The 19,588-nt window shown below is 41.4% G+C and overlaps 1 protein-coding gene and 1 pseudogene across 2 annotated transcripts; both read right to left on the bottom strand.

The window, feature by feature from the left end:
- Positions 1–886: 886 nt before the first annotated feature.
- LOC124279957 (uncharacterized protein YwbO-like) lies at positions 887–10,000 on the bottom strand. Of its 2 annotated transcripts, none has more exons than XM_046715845.1 (5): positions 9,688–10,000; positions 4,884–5,043; positions 3,556–3,718; positions 3,087–3,259; positions 887–1,517 (listed from the first exon to the last, which is right to left on the bottom strand). In XM_046715845.1, the coding sequence occupies exons 1-4, from the start codon at positions 9,897–9,899 to the stop codon at positions 3,135–3,137; spliced, it is 660 nt and encodes a 219-aa protein (XP_046571801.1). In that variant the 5' UTR covers positions 9,900–10,000; the 3' UTR covers positions 887–1,517; positions 3,087–3,134. The 2 variants fall into 2 exon arrangements, with proteins under 2 accessions (XP_046571801.1, XP_046571800.1); XM_046715844.1 differs by having other exon boundaries at positions 887–1,516; positions 3,131–3,259; positions 9,688–9,999.
- Positions 10,001–12,579: 2,579 nt separating this feature from the next.
- On the bottom strand, positions 12,580–18,032 carry LOC124279958 (annotated as a pseudogene).
- Between the last annotated feature and the right edge of the window lie 1,556 nt (positions 18,033–19,588).

Below are 19,588 nucleotides of genomic sequence, written 5' to 3'. Positions count from 1 at the left end.
TTGACAGATACGTCACAGCAATGTTATAACAAGTCACTGTATTGTCACCTGCACAGTATGGACCCGTGATGATGATGTCGTGTTAACATTAGACCCCAGGATCCTGAACGTGCCAAAAGAGCTGGTCCCGTGGGACTCCCCAGTTGGGACCGGTCACCTATACTTGTCGCAAGAGTTGACTCAAGAGATGGAGTGGTCTGACAGTGATTTGGTTGACCACGTGTCACGGTCTCCCAGCGTCGTGGATCGTCGTTCATAATATCCATCACAGGTTTGTCAGGACCTGACTTAGTTGTGAATCGGAATATATTATATTCATATATATTTATATAGCGCCAATATCCAGATCATCTGCTCAAAGGCGCTTTGTTTTTTCCCTCGATCAGTGGATGTCAACCTCAAATGGCACATTGTATTAATTTATCAATCCCACTCTCTCTTGCTGCCACTAGGTACACCGGGTTAATGTGGCTTTTCCCATCCTTACGAGGTACCCATCCACAGCTGGGTGGACTGGGACACATAGTACAGTACAAGTTTTACAGCACGTTGCTGTACCCGCAACTAGCTATTTGCACGTATTCTTGTGGCCACCATCTGGTCATATACCAACGGATTCGCGGGTTCTTTTATGTGCACAGGGTTGTGTACTGTACACTAGGAGTTGTGACAACACTGAAAGAGTCTGTACACAAAGTTGACTCCAAGGTTTAACACCCATTCACAGGTGGGCTCGATCCCGGCATCTCAAGCTCACTGGATCACTAGCCTGGCGCCTTAGACAGCTCTCCCACCATGATTCCAGAATGTGCTGGGATACACGTCATCCAAGCAATGTTATCAGTTCAGTTCCGTCCGTATTGAAGTCAAAATGTAGCGATAATGATTTCAGATTTTGAAAATTCTTTTAATGTAAATTAACAAGTGTAAACATACGTTCTAATATCCACATCGTCATGCTTCTACTTGGATACAATGGACATATGACAATAAAGGCAAGATATGGATGACAACCTCTTATTATATTTTGTCATCAATAACATATCTTGTTTTTACTGTCACTCAAACACTTCCAATCAAACAGATCAATGTATCGCACCAATCAAGTGTCTCGTGTTTCTAGCCAATCAAACGCTGTATCTGCTATCTCTAGCCAATCAGAGATAGTGTTGATGTTACTCTTCTCGTCACGTGACTAACATCAGCTCAGCCACAGGTAGTTTAATGGCTGTCGTCATAGGGTCACTTTTCAAAAGGGCAACACCAACACTAACAAATTAATTACTTAGTTTTAGAATTGGACTCTGGATATTTTAGCACAAGCTTCACATAGATACCACCAGGAAACACAGGCATTAACACCCTCTGCAACTGGACACCGGGTATTTCAGGACAAGCTTCACAAAGACAGTAACAGCACATACACCGAGAAAATGGGATCAATGAGGTCCCTTGTGATTGGTCGTCAAGATTTCCAAATCGGTGGTAGATCGTTCCGCATTATGTCACTTCTACCCTGGAAAAAGAGAAATGTGGAACTTTAACAATTTCACAAGTACATTGTCTGTCATACTGTAGTAGACAGAGGTGGGACAAACACACATGTGCACTGATTGGTCGAGTTATGTTTCCTCAACTTTCGTCTAGTCATGTGCTGGGGGGGGGAGTATGACGGGGGAGGGGGTCGTATATTTCTCATTATGTAGGGAATGGAACCATGGCCACCCACAAGGGTAGCCCTCCGCCTGTATACAGTTTTAAGCAGGAAAGTTAGCAAACAGTGCCTTCTCTGTTACGAACCTGAAGCGACAAAGGACTCCTGTGCCTTGTGCAAAAATATCCTTCTTTACCTCAACAGAAGACTCTTAATGTCAGCAACGATGTGTGTGCTGTGTCTGTGCAATTAGGACTAGGTAATGAAATGACCTTTTGTCAACATACGTGATATCCCTTTAACAAAGGACCGCCTCCGTGGTGTAGTGGTTAGGGCGTCCGACCGGAGAGCGGAACGTCGCGGGTTCGATCCCCGACCGCGTCATACCAAAAGACGTTAAAATATGGTACTTGTTGGTCCCTGCCTGGCGCTCGGCATTAATGGGTACAACAAGGACTGGTCGGCTCGGAGTCAGTATAGTGTGTCTGAGTGGGGTATTCATGCTTCACTGCGGCTTGGTATCTCAGTGGGCTAGCACTATAAAACCAACTTTAGTCTGGGCTAGTACAAGCAGCCGCACCTACACATACACACGCATGCACGTCGTCATATGAGCGAAATATTCTCCAGCGCGACGTTAAACCCAATTTCACCTCACCTCACCCCTTTAACAAACAACATGACGTTTGTGACTTCCATATGGTCAACAATGAAGTATGTTCTACATCTATAGCAGTATGTGCTACGCCAACATCAGTGTCGGAGTGTCATCAACGATAAGTATGTACAGGGGCGGATACAGCTTTTTGAGAAAGGGGTGGGGTGGGGGTGCACACCATTGAGAAAAGGAGGGTGCACACTTAATTTTCACCCGAGTTTCAATGGTCATTTAACAAACAACTTTGAGCACAAAAGGGGTGTGTGTGTGTTGGGAGAGGGAGGATGGGGAGGGGGATCCCTTTCTGGATCCGCCTATGATGTATTACGTCAAAAGCAGTTTGAATGTTGTAAACAGTGAAGAACACGTTGGACCAAATGGATAACAAATAATCGTCAGTTTTAAAGTCACTTTGTAATGTCTAGCCACTGATAAACAAGAATGTAAACTGCATTGTTGAAATATATCATGATATCATATTATGGCATATAACGGGTTGTTTTTGGACTCATCATGAGACCATAATTACACAAAAAAAACACAAATAAACGCGCGTACACACACACGCGCACGAACACATATGAACATGAATATCGGCGCGTACACGACCGCGCGTACACAGGCACATACATGCAAGTACACAAGTTCATTAGCCAATACGCTAATTCTCACATACGCACGTTCGCGTACATACGCATGTACGGACATTCAGCTACAGACGCACATATGAAAACGTTACGACAAATGTGCTCAGGTGTGCATGTTTTCATCTTTACAAGCCTATAACGACGCACACGCAAAGGCATACGCGCACGCACCATTTTACGAACGACTGGCGGCCTGTTGGGGGAACTTCTCCGCCGCCATCTGCATCATCTTCTTGAACGTCTCCACATCCTGAGCCCCCGAGAACATCCGATGGCCGTTCATGTAGAAGAAGGGGACCCCTGTGAACAAAGTAAATACTTCTATTGTCCTTGGTCAGATAGGGGCCTGGTTACCCATGACATATTCACAGCATGGATGTTTTTAGACACCAATTTGAAATGGCACTGAGATGCATATACAAGCACTTAAAATGAATAGATGTTTTCTTCTTCAAAATTTAATTATGAGAACAATTGTGCCAACCTATTCGTAAATGTGACCTCATGTAACCAGGGGCCATGACTGTGTAAGGCATGTACAGAGTTACCGCCCTAGACAGCTAGGTTTGTCAGTGGTTAAATCATTGATGACTTACCCGAAACGCCTTTCTGACTCCATGACAACGCCCTTGTACGGATGTCCCGGATGACAACGTCGTTGTTGATGTAGGCCTTGACCTCTCCTCCCTCAAGGCCAGCCTCCTTCGCCACTCCCACTAGGACGTCATCGCCTAAGAACTTTCCTTTGGTAAAGTACGCCTAAATATATACAGGAACTTTCCTTTGGTAAAGTACACTTAAATATATGCAGGTGCTTTCCTTTGGTAAAGTACACCTAAATATATACAGGAACTTTCCTTTGGTAAAGTACATCTAAATATATACAGGAACTTTCCTTTGGTAAAGTACACCTAAATATATACAGGAACTTTCCTTTGGTAAAGTACACCTAAATATATACAGGACTCTTCCTTTGGTAAAGTGCACCTAAATATATGCAGGTGCTTTCCTTTGGTAAAGTACACCTAAATATATACAGGAACTTTCCTTTGGTAAAGTACACCTAAATATACAGGAACTTTCCTTTGGTAAAGTACGCCTAAATATATACAGGAACTTTCCTTTGGTAAAGTACACTTAAATATATGCAGGTGCTTTCCTTGGTAAAGTACACCTAAATATATACAGGAACTTTCCTTTGGTAAAGTACACCTAAATATATACAGGAACTTTCCTTTGGTAAAGTACACCTAAATATATACAGGAACTTTCCTTTGGTAAAGTACACCTAAATATATATACAGGAACCTTCCTTTGGTAAAGTACACCTAAATATATGCAGGTGCTTTCCTTTGGTAAAGTACACCTAAATATATACAGGAACTTTCCTTTGGTAAAGTACACCTAAATATACAGGAACTTTCCTTTTGTAAAGTACGCCTAAATATATACAGGAACTTTCCTTTGGTAAAGTACACTTAAATATATGCAGGTGCTTTCCTTTGGTAAAGTACACCTAAATATATACAGGTGTTTTCCTTTGGTAACGTACATCTAAATATATACAGGTGTTTTCCTTTGGTAAAGTACACCTAAATATATACAGGAACTTTCCTTTGGTAAAGTACACCTAAATATATACAGGAACTTTCCTTTGGTAAAGTACATCTAAATATATACAGGAACTTTCCTTTGCTAAAGTACACCTAAATATATACAGGAATTTTCCGTTGAAATGACAACAAACACACGAAAATGGCGCGACTGACACCAGACAAAATAAAACTCCATTTGAACATCCATGTTCCAAATTTATAATCTAGTAGAATCAGAGACGCTTGTATGAAAAGGGATATAAAATAATCGATTTAGCAAATAATGTATTGAAGTTTAACAGGAGCAAATAAAGGAACGCTGGGCTTACGTCGAAAAGACGTTCAGCTACGTCATTCTGTAGACTTTCCTCTCCCTTGTGTTTGGCAAATTCCATCAACGCATGCGCTTTGAGGGTATTGGGTACCACTGTGGCCTTATTGGTAAAGTCGATTCCCACTTCCTGTCCAGCTTGTTTCAGGTACTGAACCCTGCAATGGAGGAACATGTATAAACAACGTTTACCAAGTGTCAGCACCGTTTTAGCATCATACGTTGACGTCACAGTGAGATGACATCACTAATGTCTCTGGTACTGAAGCTGGTTATCAGCTGGGCGCGTTGGTAACTCTCAAACCGATGGTAACTCTCACACGTTAACATAGACTTGCAGCTGTCGTACAACTACCGTTGCTTTCATGAAAGGTGAATGAGTGAGTTTGGTTTTGCGCCGCTTTTAGCAATATTCCAGCAATATCACGGCGGATTTCATGAAATGGTCGCTTCACTGTTTACACACAAGACACTGTTATAACTCTTTCTAAGACGAGATTCTTGAGAGGCATTTAGAAGTTCGTGCATATATAAGGCGAAGAAGGGACAAGAAGTTGCCCAGAAACGATGTGTTATACAATAAACGAGAGGTTGACATCCATACATTCGCGCTCGTCTTATATCTTTCTAAGACGCTTCCGAACACGAAAGACATTGACTGTAAATTATCCACCCTCCTACCCAAAGTTCCATCATAGCGACCATCATAGTACCTCTGCCCAGGATTCGTCACACCTTACACGGCCCATTGCATATGTTTTGTCTGTTTCATTTTACAAGCCTGCACATCTAATAAAACATCTGAGATAGAATGGTTTACCCAAATTGAGAAAATATATCCTAAACGTAAAGTGATATTTCTATTAGCGTAGTTATCCCTTTGTTTACATGGGTTGTACGGTTCTACGTGTTGACATCGAAATCCCCATAGCTGGTTACCGGCTCCCTTTGCGCGCGCCAACTTGCATATTGCGATATGCGAGATGGAGCCCAGCTTACGAAATCACATTGAGTGCTAGTGACATAATCAGTTTGATGTGCAAATGTATATTGCTATGCACCTCATTGCCGCGGTTCTAGTGGTATATCTATTTGATATGCAAAACAATTATGAAAAACGCACCGAAAAAGCTTGCATTAGGCCGATCTGGTTTCAGAATGAGCGCGTTCCAAACAAGTCCGGTCACGTGATATGCAAGTTAGACTTTGCCCGGGGATGATATGCTAAGTTATCCTTGAGCGGGAGGGTGTAAATTATCCTGCTATATGATGTCTTTGAGTAGCATGAAGAAGCTGGTAGGAAGCTGGAAAAAAATTATGGACAGAAAATATGTACATGAAGGCTATTGGATTATATACAACTGAAAAGGTTGGTGTACAGTGAGTGAGGTTATTTTTACGCCGCTTTTAGCAATATTCAAGCAATAACACGGCGGGGGTACACCAGAAATGGTGGGGAATCGAACCCGGGTAGCCAAGTGGTTAAAGCGTTAGCTCGTCACGCCGTAAACCCGGATTCGATTCCCCACATGGGTACAATGTGTGAAGCATATTTAGTGTCCCCCGCCGTAATATTTATTGCTGGAATATTGCTAAAAGCGGAGTAAAACGAAACTCACTCACTCTGGGTCTCTAATAAGGTATGGGGGTTACGATCACCTATGCTTGTTTTACGCCGCACACAGCAATATTCCAGCTATATGGCGCCGGTCTGTAAATAATCGCGTCTGGAACAGAATACCCAGTGATCAACAGCATGGGCATCGATCTACGCAAGTGGGATACGATGACATGTGTCAAGTTTTCAACTAAGTCAGCGAGCATGGCAACCCAATCCCGTTGGTCGCCTCTTACAAGTATAGGTTGCGGAAGATCAGTTCTAACCAGGACCTTCACGGGCCTCGCCTTAGCGTTGAGGTCGATTTGTACAAGGGCACCAAGGTCTTCGATTCACACTGGTTACGCTATAGCGTGGTAGAAGCAGCTGGCTTGGTAAGCACAACATTTCATCACTTGAGGTTGCCACAGCTGCTAACGATTGTGGTGGAACCTAAGTGGTATATTTATGACAGAAAACACCCCGACTCACAATAACCAGAACCACAGAAGAAAAAACCCATCAGCGACTGAGAGTTTCCGCAGTGCTTACACGTGTTAGCCCGAACTCGCAATGTGTTTGTGGAATGTTTCAAGTAACGTTATAAGACCGAAACAAAATATTCACAACCTCGTAATGTAGCGGTTGTGACTATAGCCGATCACACACTGAGCGATGACACTATCACTAACTAGCACATTAGAATTATGAGTGAGTGAGTGAGTTTAGTTTTACGCAGCACTCAGCAATATTCCAGCTATATGGCGGCGGTTTATAAATAATCCGATCTGGACCAGACAATCCAGGGATCAACAGCATGAACATCGATCTACGCAATTGAGTTTCGATTACATGTGTCAACCAAGTCAGTGAGCCTGCCCACCCGATCCCGTGAGTCGCCTCTTACGATAAGCATGGGTTACTGAGGATCAATTCTAACCCATATCTTCACGGGTGGTAATGAAAGGAGTAAAATGTTACCTATTAATAAGAATTACATATAACTTTAAGAAAACACAATGATCATATTCAAAAGGGTCGATTTATGTCATCAGAAAATTAATAAATTAAGTCAGTCGAGAGAAACATCAGTATTTTCTGAGAATGCTGGTCCCTATTCAGACGCCAAGATTCGGAACGTGTAGCAAGGGAAGTAACTCTGGCGACAAACAATTTGCAATCCCACTTTTCGACCCAGGCTTGATAATAACCAGTTTATTATTTCTCTCTTTGATCAACACCTCAACTTTCATTCATGTCAATTATGTAGTTTCTGAGAAAATGTCTCCCAAATTCACGAGTTATGTACTCAAGTAAAAGCACGGAGCAAGGACCGTACTTAATACAAAATATTTTAAGTCACAGATTTTCGAATTCGATTAAGATACTAGTAATACTGTGTGTAAAATATGAATTCTCTAACTTAAATAGATGTTAGGAAAACAAGTCCCCACTGACTAATTTCCAATACCCCCGCCCCACGCGGGGATAAAATGTAAAACTTGAACAAACCATTTACGACGTGTTGCATTATGCCGAAAATTGTTTAGCCTCTTTACGTAAGGGTGCACGCTATTAAATGGAACAGCCCGTCTATAAGCCATGTTCGGGGATTACAGCTTAACGTCCCTGCTGTAACAAATTAGATTGTTAACTCATCTCTAACGCAGGGTTATTATTCAATCTAAGCTGGTAGAAAAATCCTAAAGTGATCTGCTTGATCTGTCCAGAAACGGAATCACGCCATCGTTTCTTTCGATACCAAAATAGCCGGGGTGGTGGAGTAGACTAGTGGTTAAAGCGTTCGCTCATCACTCTTTCGATGTTTGGTTTCCCTCGCCTTTTGATATTGCGGGAATATTGTTAAAAGCGGCGTAAAACTAAACTCACCCATTCAAAATTAGCAACACACATCGATTAAAGGTATTGACTCCCCGCGAAGCCACGAAGATATGAATCTTTATCGACCCCTGTAAACAAACTATATACCGAATTTCGAAAGCCAGCAGGTTAGGGTTAGGGTGGAAGCGCTGTTGTAGAGTTTGCAATACTGACGAGGCGTAAGATTCCATTCACTTCTTTATCATATAGTATAGCTGAAGAGATGGAGATGAACAAGACAATGAAGATAATGCCCCGGTTAGAGTATTTAATGTACATATACGTTTGAAAGTGACTTCAACACTAAACAAGTACACAATGTCTTTATCACTTTCAGTAGATTATTCAGATACAGGACACGCTTGCAAATAAAATTATATATCTTTATATATAAAAGTATGCCCAAATTATGTGACTATGCAGGACGAACCAAATACTTTGTTTCATTTTTATGTGAGCATGAAATCGGTATATATTTAAATACATCCAAGATGGAATTTAGTATTGACCGCATTTGAGGGAAGAAAAATTCCATTAACATGAAACAATGTCTATGAAATGGAACTGTCTATAAAGTTTGTTTTAATGAATAATCTTTTAATACTTCATAGAAAGAAACCGATATATTCTTTTCATTTTACTGAACTGAGTATTCTGGCATTCATTTACTTTACTGACTTGCTTTGAAGATTTTTCTAATATTTGTTTTTCGCCACAGACAAGGCGTCTTTGAACGTTTGTAGGCAGACCACATAATAGCCATGGCGATAGCTGTTAAAACTTGACAAAACACGATCATGCTAACAATTAACCTTAAGGTGAATATTGACATTATAGGAATATTTATGTCAAAGTCTGTAGCGGATGATTTTACGAATGTTTTACGTGATTCACGGGACGGATACTCTACACTTGGACAGGGGTTTCTTCTGTCACACAAAAGAAATGTTAAATACCATTAACGTTATAGAAAATACCAGCATTCACCATCTCAACAAGACACATGCATGACCTCAGGTGATCTACCGATATTTTATGAGTGCTTTAAACACTTAATTTCGTATTTATAAGTAATATCTGGTTATACATTATGTTTACACTTCAAGCATGCGACACACATTTAACTGACAATGCTTCAAATACGTCTAGATCTAGTTATGAAATTTACACCAAGAAGAAGGAATTTCAAAATCGCAAGTATTACATGATAGAACGTTCGATCGTCCTCTGCTTGTGGACTTTGACCTCTGGTTACCTGTCCAGTCTCAAACAATGAAACAAATCTATCTGTCATTCCCACTGACAACAACAAAGCGCTCCTCACCTGGGATTTGAGGGGTCTGTAAACATGGCGGGTTTGGGCATCCCCTCGAGAGGGGTGTTGGGTCGGAGGAGGAAGGGTTCCCATCGAACGCGGATTTCGAAGTTTTCCGCGAGATCAGCTATAGCGACCTCCAACTTCCTCTTGCCGACCCAGCACCAGGGTCAGATGACGTCGCTGACGACGTCTACATTGATCTGCGGCCGAGACGCCATGCTAACCACGAAGTATGTCAGCTCCTTGATGTGTATGTATTTGAGGGGTCGTCACCACTTCCTCGACGAACCACTCGCACAAAAACACTGGAGTTACCTCCCTTCCAAGGTAAACAAATAGCTCCTCGGCGCGTGACCTTATTAGCATCACGGTATCATTTAGACAGAGCTCCGCGAACGGGCTATCGCTGCGAGGAGCTTGATAAAGTCAGCTACTTGCTTCAGTTTATGTGAGCTGATCACATTCCTCATTGACGCTGTTTGGTTTATTCTCGGACGAATGCATGTGGCACCATTCTACTGTTGTAAGACAAATTAATCATTACAATGAAACCCAAGTTAATCCGGAAAGCCAGTTCTAGGGCGATGGCAGTTATTGTATTTAAATGACTCTTTCTACAAAGATCATTAGTTAATTGGGAAACAATAATTATTACAGTTATTGTCATAACACTTGATTGAAACCGCTCCGTCACAATAATCATTGGTTCATTTGGAATTTACCGTTAGCTTAAGTTAGTTGTACAGTCAGTCTGTGATTGTAACAGTATACCTATCACAGTACTGACATTAATCTATTAAGCCGACTTATCTTGTTTTGTTGTCAGTGGTTTTTGATGCAAATATCCAATTGCAATTGTCAGAACCATGGGGTTTCCTCAATAGAACAGATGTCAGCTGCCTGTCCTTGTCTCCTCGTGGGAATTTGAACACTGCATAGATGGACAGTGTTTAGTAGTTTCACATAGTTGGATAGTGTGTAGTAGTTCTAAATAGTTGGGTAGTGTGTAGTAGGCTTCACCTAGTTGGATAGTGTGTAGTAGTTTCAAATAGTTTGGTAGTGTGTAGTAAGCTTCACCTAGTTGGATAGTGTGTAGCAGGCTTCACCAAGTTGGATAGTGTGAAGTAAGCTTCACCTAGTTGGATAGTGTAAAGTGGGCTTTATATAGTTGAAAAGCCCGAAGTGTGTTCCATATAGCTAGATAGTGTGAAGTGGACTCCATATCGCTGGATAGTGTGAAGTGTGTTCCATACAGCTGGATAGTGTGATGCGGACTCCATACAGCTGGATAGTGTGAAGTGTGTTCCATATACCTGGATAGTGTGAAGTGGGCTCCATACAGATGGTTAGTGTGTTCCATACAGCTGGATAGTATGAAGTGTGTTCCATACAGCTGGATAGTGTGAAGTGGGCTCCATACAGATGGATAGTGTGAAGTGTGTTCCATACAGCTGGATAGTGTGAAGTGGGCTCCATACAGCTGGATAGTGTGAAGTGGGCTCCATACAGCTTGATAGTGTGAAGTGGGCTCCATACAGCTGGATAGTGTGAAATGGGCTCCATACAGCTGGATAGTGTGAAGTGGGCTCCATACAACTGGATAGTGTGACGTGGGCGCCTTACAGATGGATAGTGTGAAGTGGGCTCCATACAGCTGGATAATGTGAAGTGTGTTCCATATACCTGGATAGTGTGAAGTGGGCTCCATACAGATGGTTAGTGTGAAGTGTGTTCCATACAGCTGGATAGTGTGAAGTGGGATCCCTACAGCTAGATAGTGTGAAGTGTGTTCCATACACCTGGATAGTGTGAAGTGTGTTCCATACAGCTGGATAGTGTGAAGTGGGCTTCATACAGCTAGATAGTGTGAAGTGTGTTCCATATACCTGGAAAGTGCGAAGTGTGTTCTATATACCTGGATAGTTTTTAGTGTGTTCCATACAGCTGGATAGTGTGAAGTGTGTTCCATACAGCTGGATAGTGTGAAGTGTGGACTCCATATATCTGGATAGTGTGAAGTGTGTTCCATATACCTGAATAGTTTTAAGTGTGTTCCATGCAGCTGGATAGTGTGAAGTTGGCTCCATACAGCTGGATAGTGCGAAGTGGACTCTGTACACATCTGTGTGGACACTATCATGTTCAGTGGGGGATACACAACGCCCTACATTGCCGGCCCCTTTAAGGGCTCCGAGTTATGATTGGTCACCTACAATTGTCCTTGAAGGATAGATCTCATAGACCTGTTGGTAGGGTCGGTGACTGGGGTGACTATGTGTGATAGCGCACCAATGTCGTGGATCGCCGTCAATGATGTCAATCACGGGATCGTCAGTACGGGAGAATGTATTAGCTATTGTGATTTGCTTCACAGCGGCAATTTATTATTGTAAACCAAGTCACCGTGTTCTTTAATCTGATTGGTGAAAAAACATGATCGAATGGTATTCGATTCCCGGAAATTGCAAGACTATTCACTGCGTATTGACACGTACAAAATTAATATCGCACACAATTGAATTGTTGCGTCGTCAGCAGTGGTGACGTCATTAAAATGATATTGTGACATAAAGTCGGAATGACGTCACAAATGAGCATGCAGTTCCAGATGCTACTATGGGAACCAGCTGAAACGGCCGGCTGATGACACTTCACTGCTGTACCCGTACTGCAATGAGTGCAGACAGTAAAACCTATGGTTTACTTTTGTGTTTACAATGTCGATAAACATCATGTGTAACGCCGGAGGTTTCAAATGAAATATTCCCGTGCTTCAAATACTCAATAACACCCAGAAATTGGCCAACACATGATGTTTATCTCCGAAATATTACAATCTTCACGGTCTATCATTACTTTATTTCCGTCCGAAAATAAGAAAACAACTAAATAAATGTATAATGTTTTCAGGTATTTCAACTACTTTTAATGCAAATTAACAATTGTAAATATAAGTCAGGCCTTTACTTGGATACAATTGACACGTGGTATCAATCTCCTTTCTCTAGCCAATCAGATATAGTGTTGATGTTACCCTCCTCGTCACGTGACTAACATCAGCTCAGCCACAGGTAGTTTAATGGCTGTCGTCAAAGGGTCACTTTTCAAAAGGGAAATACCAACACTAACAAATCTATTGCTTCATAATTGGTCACTGTGTATATTCACTAAGATATAAATGTTTATATTCAGAGACTAAGCACTAGTCTAGAAAAAACGATGAACAAGAATTCGTCACCGGTTACATTAGTATAAGCTTGACAGCAGCGGGACAAACAATCAGAGTGTGGTGTAAATATGAGATCTTTGTTGAATGGTCGTCAGATGGTTCAACTCTGTGTTAGATCATTACACATTATGTCCCTTCACATCTGAAAACATAGAAAGTTTAAGTATAACTACGTTACCTGTACATTATCTGTCTGACAATAATAAAAGCTGACTGTAGACGTTTAAACTATTAAATCTGTGTCTATTCATTACAATCATGTCCATTGTTCCAACGTGAAGACTCACATACGTGTAAAGCCATCTTGCCCGCCACTAACCTCTCCCACCGGCCATCTATAGGTTTTATCTAGTAACCTTAAAAAGTAGGGTCTTAATTCTTTGTTGGCTGACATGTAGAGCAACAGGAACCCTGTGTCAATTATTATTTTATTGGTTTGTTTCTGTGTTTGTTTGTTGTTTTACGCCGCACTCAGCTATATTCCAGCTACATGGCGGCGGTCTGTAAATAATCGAGTCTGGACCAGACAACCCAGTGATCAACAGCATGAGCATCGATCTACGCAAATGGGAACCGATGACATGTGTCAGTGAGCCTTACCACCTGATCCAGTTAGTCGCCTCTTACGACAAGTAATGGTTGCTGAAGAACGATTCTATCCCGGATCTTCACAGGTATCTATTATTATTAGCGACGAAGAATGTGGACCACGTGTGAAATAACTACTGTTTGTTACATCTGTGCACTCTACAAGTTGGATGATTATAGATAGATGAAAAGATCATTGTCAAAGTATACATATAAGTGTATTAGGTAGTTAATTTATCATCAACAATACACACACAGACGCACAAACAACGGCAATGAACACACCGTTTTGGTTTTAAGGTGCTTCTTCTTGTGAAGTCTCCTCGGCCACCAACTCCATCATCTTCTTGAACTTCTCCACATCCTGCGCGCCGGAGAACATAGGAAGGTCGTTCATGTAGTAGAAGGGGACACCTGAAGTAGACCAAGTCAAAACATTGATTACAGAACAGTCTCGTTTCCTGCTGACTGGGTTCCGTCCTGTTGAGTAACTTAGTACAATAACCAGTCCAGAATTTTAAGACCAACTCATTCGAGTGGATATATAAATATTAATCAATATTATTTGATATATCTAATCACTTGTATATTGCAACAATATCCTTCTTCTAATTCTTGCAAACACGCCGTGCAGCGTGATCTGTCGTACAGGGTGCTCTGACAAACGGAAATCTGGAAATCTCAAAACGAGGCCCGGCCGCTAGAAACTTTGGCTGTCTGGTACGGACTTGATATTATATGAATCACATTCTACGTTACACGAATACACTTAATAAGCGCAAAGAACATATAACAGGTGTAACCAGTAAGCCAGATGAATTGTGAATCATTGTACGACCTCTTCAAACGGGCAGTCTGTGACGTCTTAATTAACGACATGCTGCCCAAACCTCGTCATAAAACATAGAAATACGAAATAATAAAAGTTAAAAATTATAATTCATGTGTAAATACCATTTTCTTATGAAACAAGGAATTGGAAGTTGGTTTAACCATAGATGTTTGTAGAGTCTCTTTTCACATACACGTGAGGAAATTCGGATCGGTTGAAAAGTAGGTCATTGTCCAAATAGGTTAATGAGACTCATGTTTCGGTTTGCTGCAGTTGTCAGTGGACGAAGCATGTTACAGTCCGTTTGATTCAGAAACGGACCGATGAATTGCAAATTTTATCATTGTACAAAATTGCCACATAAATATAAATAGTACACATGTTTATCATTTACTAATACCCAACAGCTTTCTTATATTTGAAAATTTTCCGGACTCCACCAAAAAAGTTCTTTACGAAACTATCATTAAAATCTTGACACAGTTCACTATTTGTTACGAGGGAGGAGTGCAGAGAAAGGGACAGCCAGGTGTGCGAGAAAGGATGGAGACGGCACAGCACAGGCTAATGAAACAATAACTTGGTGGGCACTTGTGCACGTGCTTCTCTAACACCTGGCTGTCCAACGAAAGGCAATGGCTGATTTCATTTTTCTTTCGGTTTAGAATGCTTTCCAGAAATATTTAAATCATTTGCTGAATATAATGGGCTCTGTCGATAGATCTCCTTGGTCCAATTCATAAGATATAATCAACAGAGATTGAATCATTTATTATTGAATCGACAGTGACATACCCGAAACACCTTTCTGACTCCATGACAACGCTTTTGTGCGGATGTCCTCAATGACCCTGTCGTTGTTTATATAGGCCTTGACCTCTGACGGGTCAAGGCCAACTTCCTTTGCCACTCCTGTAACGACGTCGTCGTCTAAGAACTGTCCTTTGGTAAAGTACGCCTAAACATAAAGAAGAAGTTTCCGTTTAAAAGTATAGTTACCATTACTACGAAGACGTCAAAATGGCATCCTTCACTTGGCCCTGAACACAGAAACACTCCAAAACAAAAGTCTCCGTATCAAATCCATGGGTTCACACACACACACACACACACACACACACACACACACACACACACACACACACACACACACACACACACACACACACACACACACACACACACACACACACACACACACACACACACACACCACAAACACACACCACCAACACACACCACAAACACACACACCACAAACACCACAAACACACACACCCACACCCCACACCCAATATATACATGAACTTGGACACGTAGGGTAGCCTTGTGGTTAAAGCGTTCGCTCGTAACGCCGAAGACCCGGGTTCGATTCCGCACATGGGTACAATGTGTGAAGCCTATATCAGGTGTCCCCGCCGTGCTATTGCTCGAATATTGCTAAAAGCGGCGTAAAACTAAACTCACTCGATCACTTATATGAACATGGGCACAGAACAACAGATTGATTTCATGTCTATGGAAATTTGAAGGAAAAATCAGATGGATTTAAACAGCAGACAGCGAAATAATCTGCTGTATGTTGTGTGCTTGGTACTTACGTCGAAGAGGCGTTCAGCTACGTCGTCCTGGAGACTTCCCTCTCCCCCTTTCTGTTTGGCAAGGTCCAACAACGCATGCGCTTTGAGGGTATTGGGTACAACTGCGGCCTTGTGGGTAAAGTCGATCCCCACTTCCTGTCCGACTTGTTTCAGGTACTTCACCCTGTAAAGAAGGAACATGTATAAATAACTCCAACCAATAACAGCACCGTTTTTATAGCTTAAAAACACGAAGAAAACATGACTTACCTGATAAAATCGAGCATCTTCAGACATATAAATGGAAACAAGGTTTGTTAATGGGTGTTGTTGTCTCATAACTGTTACCATACTAAATATATTTCCGTAACCATTTATCTAACTACAATCCGCGGTCGACTGCCTTACGATCGTTAAACATCCTTTGATGATAGTAAGATGAAAAAAGTACACAACTGGTGTGTTGCGATCTTTTCCCCCAAAACAACGGAAATATTTTGAAAAGTGTTTTGATTGTGACTTACAAGTGACTTAGAAGTTAGAAACACTGCAATTGTGTATTAAGTGTACTGGAAAATATGTAAAGCGTTCGCTCGTTACGCCGAAGACCCGGGTTCGATTCCCCATGGGTACAATGTGTGAAAGACCAGTCTCTTCGTATTATGAATATGCGCGCTTGTTTACAAACACGAGAAAAGTCCAGTCACGTGATATGCAAATTAGCCTGTGGCAGTGATGTTATGCTAAGTCATCACTGCGCTGGAGTGTGACCTGGGGCCTGACATCTTTGTTGTGACTGAAAACGGTACTAGTTGCCTGACAACTACATACAGTTCAAACATACACACGGAGCTCAAGTAACAATTTTTAAATGATAAATTTAACATATTTCCCCAAGGTTGATTTTGGTTGGGTTTTTATTACAGGGTCATGATAATCATTTTTGTCAACAATTGGCTTGTTATCGCAAATGTCTAGGTTAACTAAAAAAACAGGGATTTTCTACTGGCCTATTGGTATTCCGGATTAAAACAGGTATCTAATAACCTGTGTGTACATGATAAAATGACAAAGCACATATATTTTCGGTCTGGTCACATCATTGAGACGGGTGGGAAACTGTGAATGAAGGCATCGTCAATAAATATAATGACACAGTTCACAGCTCCCTTGCCTCTTGCTCCTCCTCCACCCCACCCCACCCCTCAACCGCCCCACCCTCACACACACACTCTCCTATTGTACTATAGGACGGGTCTCTAACAGCTATCGACCTGTTTTGCTTCTGTTGTCTGCTTGGTCACGATGACGATTCAATTATTTTTTTAGTACATTTCAGATGATCATGTTAAGGCCATATACTTACTATATAAATATTCTTGTTTCTCATTACCGCCCCACCCAAAAATTCGACCCGACCCCAAGATTTTTTATGTATTTTATTTTATTTGTTTACACTAGAAAAAATGCAACTTTGACTCTCAAAATGTGTATCAATCTTTCAAACTTCAAGTTTTTATTTTCTATCGTAGAAAAGGTGTACATTTCCACAGAAATCAAGGGGTTTGGGACATAAAATCAAACGTACAAATATCATCCGCCCGCCCGACCCATACTTATTTGAAAAGGTGATGAGAAACAAGAATATTTTTTAAGTGGCCTAAGGTGAGAGATATTAGCTTTGTATATATGGAGGTTATGTGTTGGCGATTCTCACTCACTCACTCACTCACGCCAGCACGATCACAAGTCTCACGCTCTGAGTACTCACCCCGGGTTCTTGGGGTCCGCAAAGTTGGCAGATTTGGGGATCCCCCTCCACGGGGGTGTTGGGTCGGAGGAGGAAGGGCTCCCAGCGAACGCGGAACTCAAACTTGTCAGCGAGTGCCCTCATTGCCGTCTCCAACTTCCTCTTGCCGACCCAACACCATGGTCAGATGACGTCGCTCACGACATCTACTTTAATCAGCGCCCGGCCTGCCATTATGTTACCAGGTACCACTACAACACCGTACGCCGAGAACTGTGTCAGGTGTGAGTGGAGTCGACAACAGCGTGAAACTGTGTCACACGTTAAGGGTGGGTGGTAATATGGAGGACAGATGTGCTGAGTCACGATATGTAATCACTGTAGTTACCTCCCTTAGACCAGCACCGTCGCGCATTGAATGATTTGAAAAACTTCTGGAAAAAGCTCAGTGACTTGCAAAAATGTGCACAACAATGAAACATTGTTGGCAGAACACCTTCCTCTCGGACACCCATTTGATATTTGGATATGATTGTAAAATGTTTAGTTCAAAGGACATGCTAGTTTTAAATCACCACACACATTGAGAAACAAGCATAATTATAAATGGAATTGATTTTGAAAGTTGATGCGGTCGCATGGTTGTTCGTTAGTATTCACCATAAAGTTTTAGTTCAACAATTTTATCACATATTACACTATGTTGCTGTCATGATGTTTTTTTATTTTTTTATTTTTTATTTATTTATTTGTGTGTGCGTGTGCGTGCGTGTGTGTGTGTGTGCGCGTGCGTGCGTGCGTGCGTGCGTGTGTGTGTTAATTTACTCCACCATGAGCCAGGTTGCCGATATCGGGCACGTAATATCGTAAGCTGGTTCCCACCTCCCTTTGCGCGGGGCCCTGCTTAATAATATCGGAATTAGGTGCGTGACGTTATGGAACGTTTGTGATGTAACCTCGAAATGACGTCATATATTTAACATCATCCTTGAAATGACGTTGCATCAGTGGCGGCAACACTTTGACCATTGTTCACTGAGCAGACACCGTCCTTTCGAATACGATAAAGAAACAAGGCCAGTTAATTAGAAAACAAAAAAAAAAATATTCTAATCAAAGCATGAGTCGAGCAAACTATATTGAGAAACTGATAGTACTAAAAATAAAACAGAATGCGACATGAAGATACAAAGCAAATGACATCTTGAAATTGAATTTATCATCCAAAACTCTGTTCCACAGGACATGTCGCTTGTGTGAGATCATATGATATCTCCTAGGAGATATCGTTTTGACAGTAGATTTTGTACAATGCCCTGACAATGCTATGACGTCATCAACTTGATGACGTCACAATGCTATGACATCGCTGCACGGCTAATCTAATGGTAGTACAGTGTTGAGAGATGTACATTTTTCATTGAAAGGTAATGAAGAATGATTTTTGATGATAAACAGAATCTCACCCTCGTGTCTACTGATATCAATTATATCAACACTCGTTGATAAAGGTAAAAATATCCTCGGCAAGCCTCGGATATTTGTAACTTTTTCAACTCGTGTTGATATAATTGATATCAGTAGACACTTGGGTGAGATTCTCTATACACCTCAGTTGAAATAAGTACGAATGATACTGTATTCGTGTGTAGAGGCAAACTGAAGTATGGGACAATAATGAAACAAGAAATGATAATTTCAGTAATAAGTAATAAGTGAAAAACATATCACGCCTCGACCAATATCGGGCATCAAAAACAAGTTGTATGATGATATGATATAGATATCTAATGTCTACATGTTAGCTTCTGTGGTGAATTCGTCTTCCAATCGCTGTTTGCAAGCAAGGGTGGTTATAGTTCTGATGCAAATTATTAAATTCAAATTGACGTCAATATTAGGGGAATGTTTGAATGACTAAACATATA

The sequence above is a fragment of the Haliotis rubra genome, unplaced genomic scaffold, assembly GCF_003918875.1.
Source record: "Haliotis rubra isolate DU_JTF1 unplaced genomic scaffold, ASM391887v1 Scf259, whole genome shotgun sequence".
NCBI lineage: Eukaryota > Metazoa > Mollusca > Gastropoda > Lepetellida > Haliotidae > Haliotis > Haliotis rubra.
Note: the sequence above shows the minus strand (reverse complement) of the source record. Positions and strands in the feature narration are given on the sequence as shown.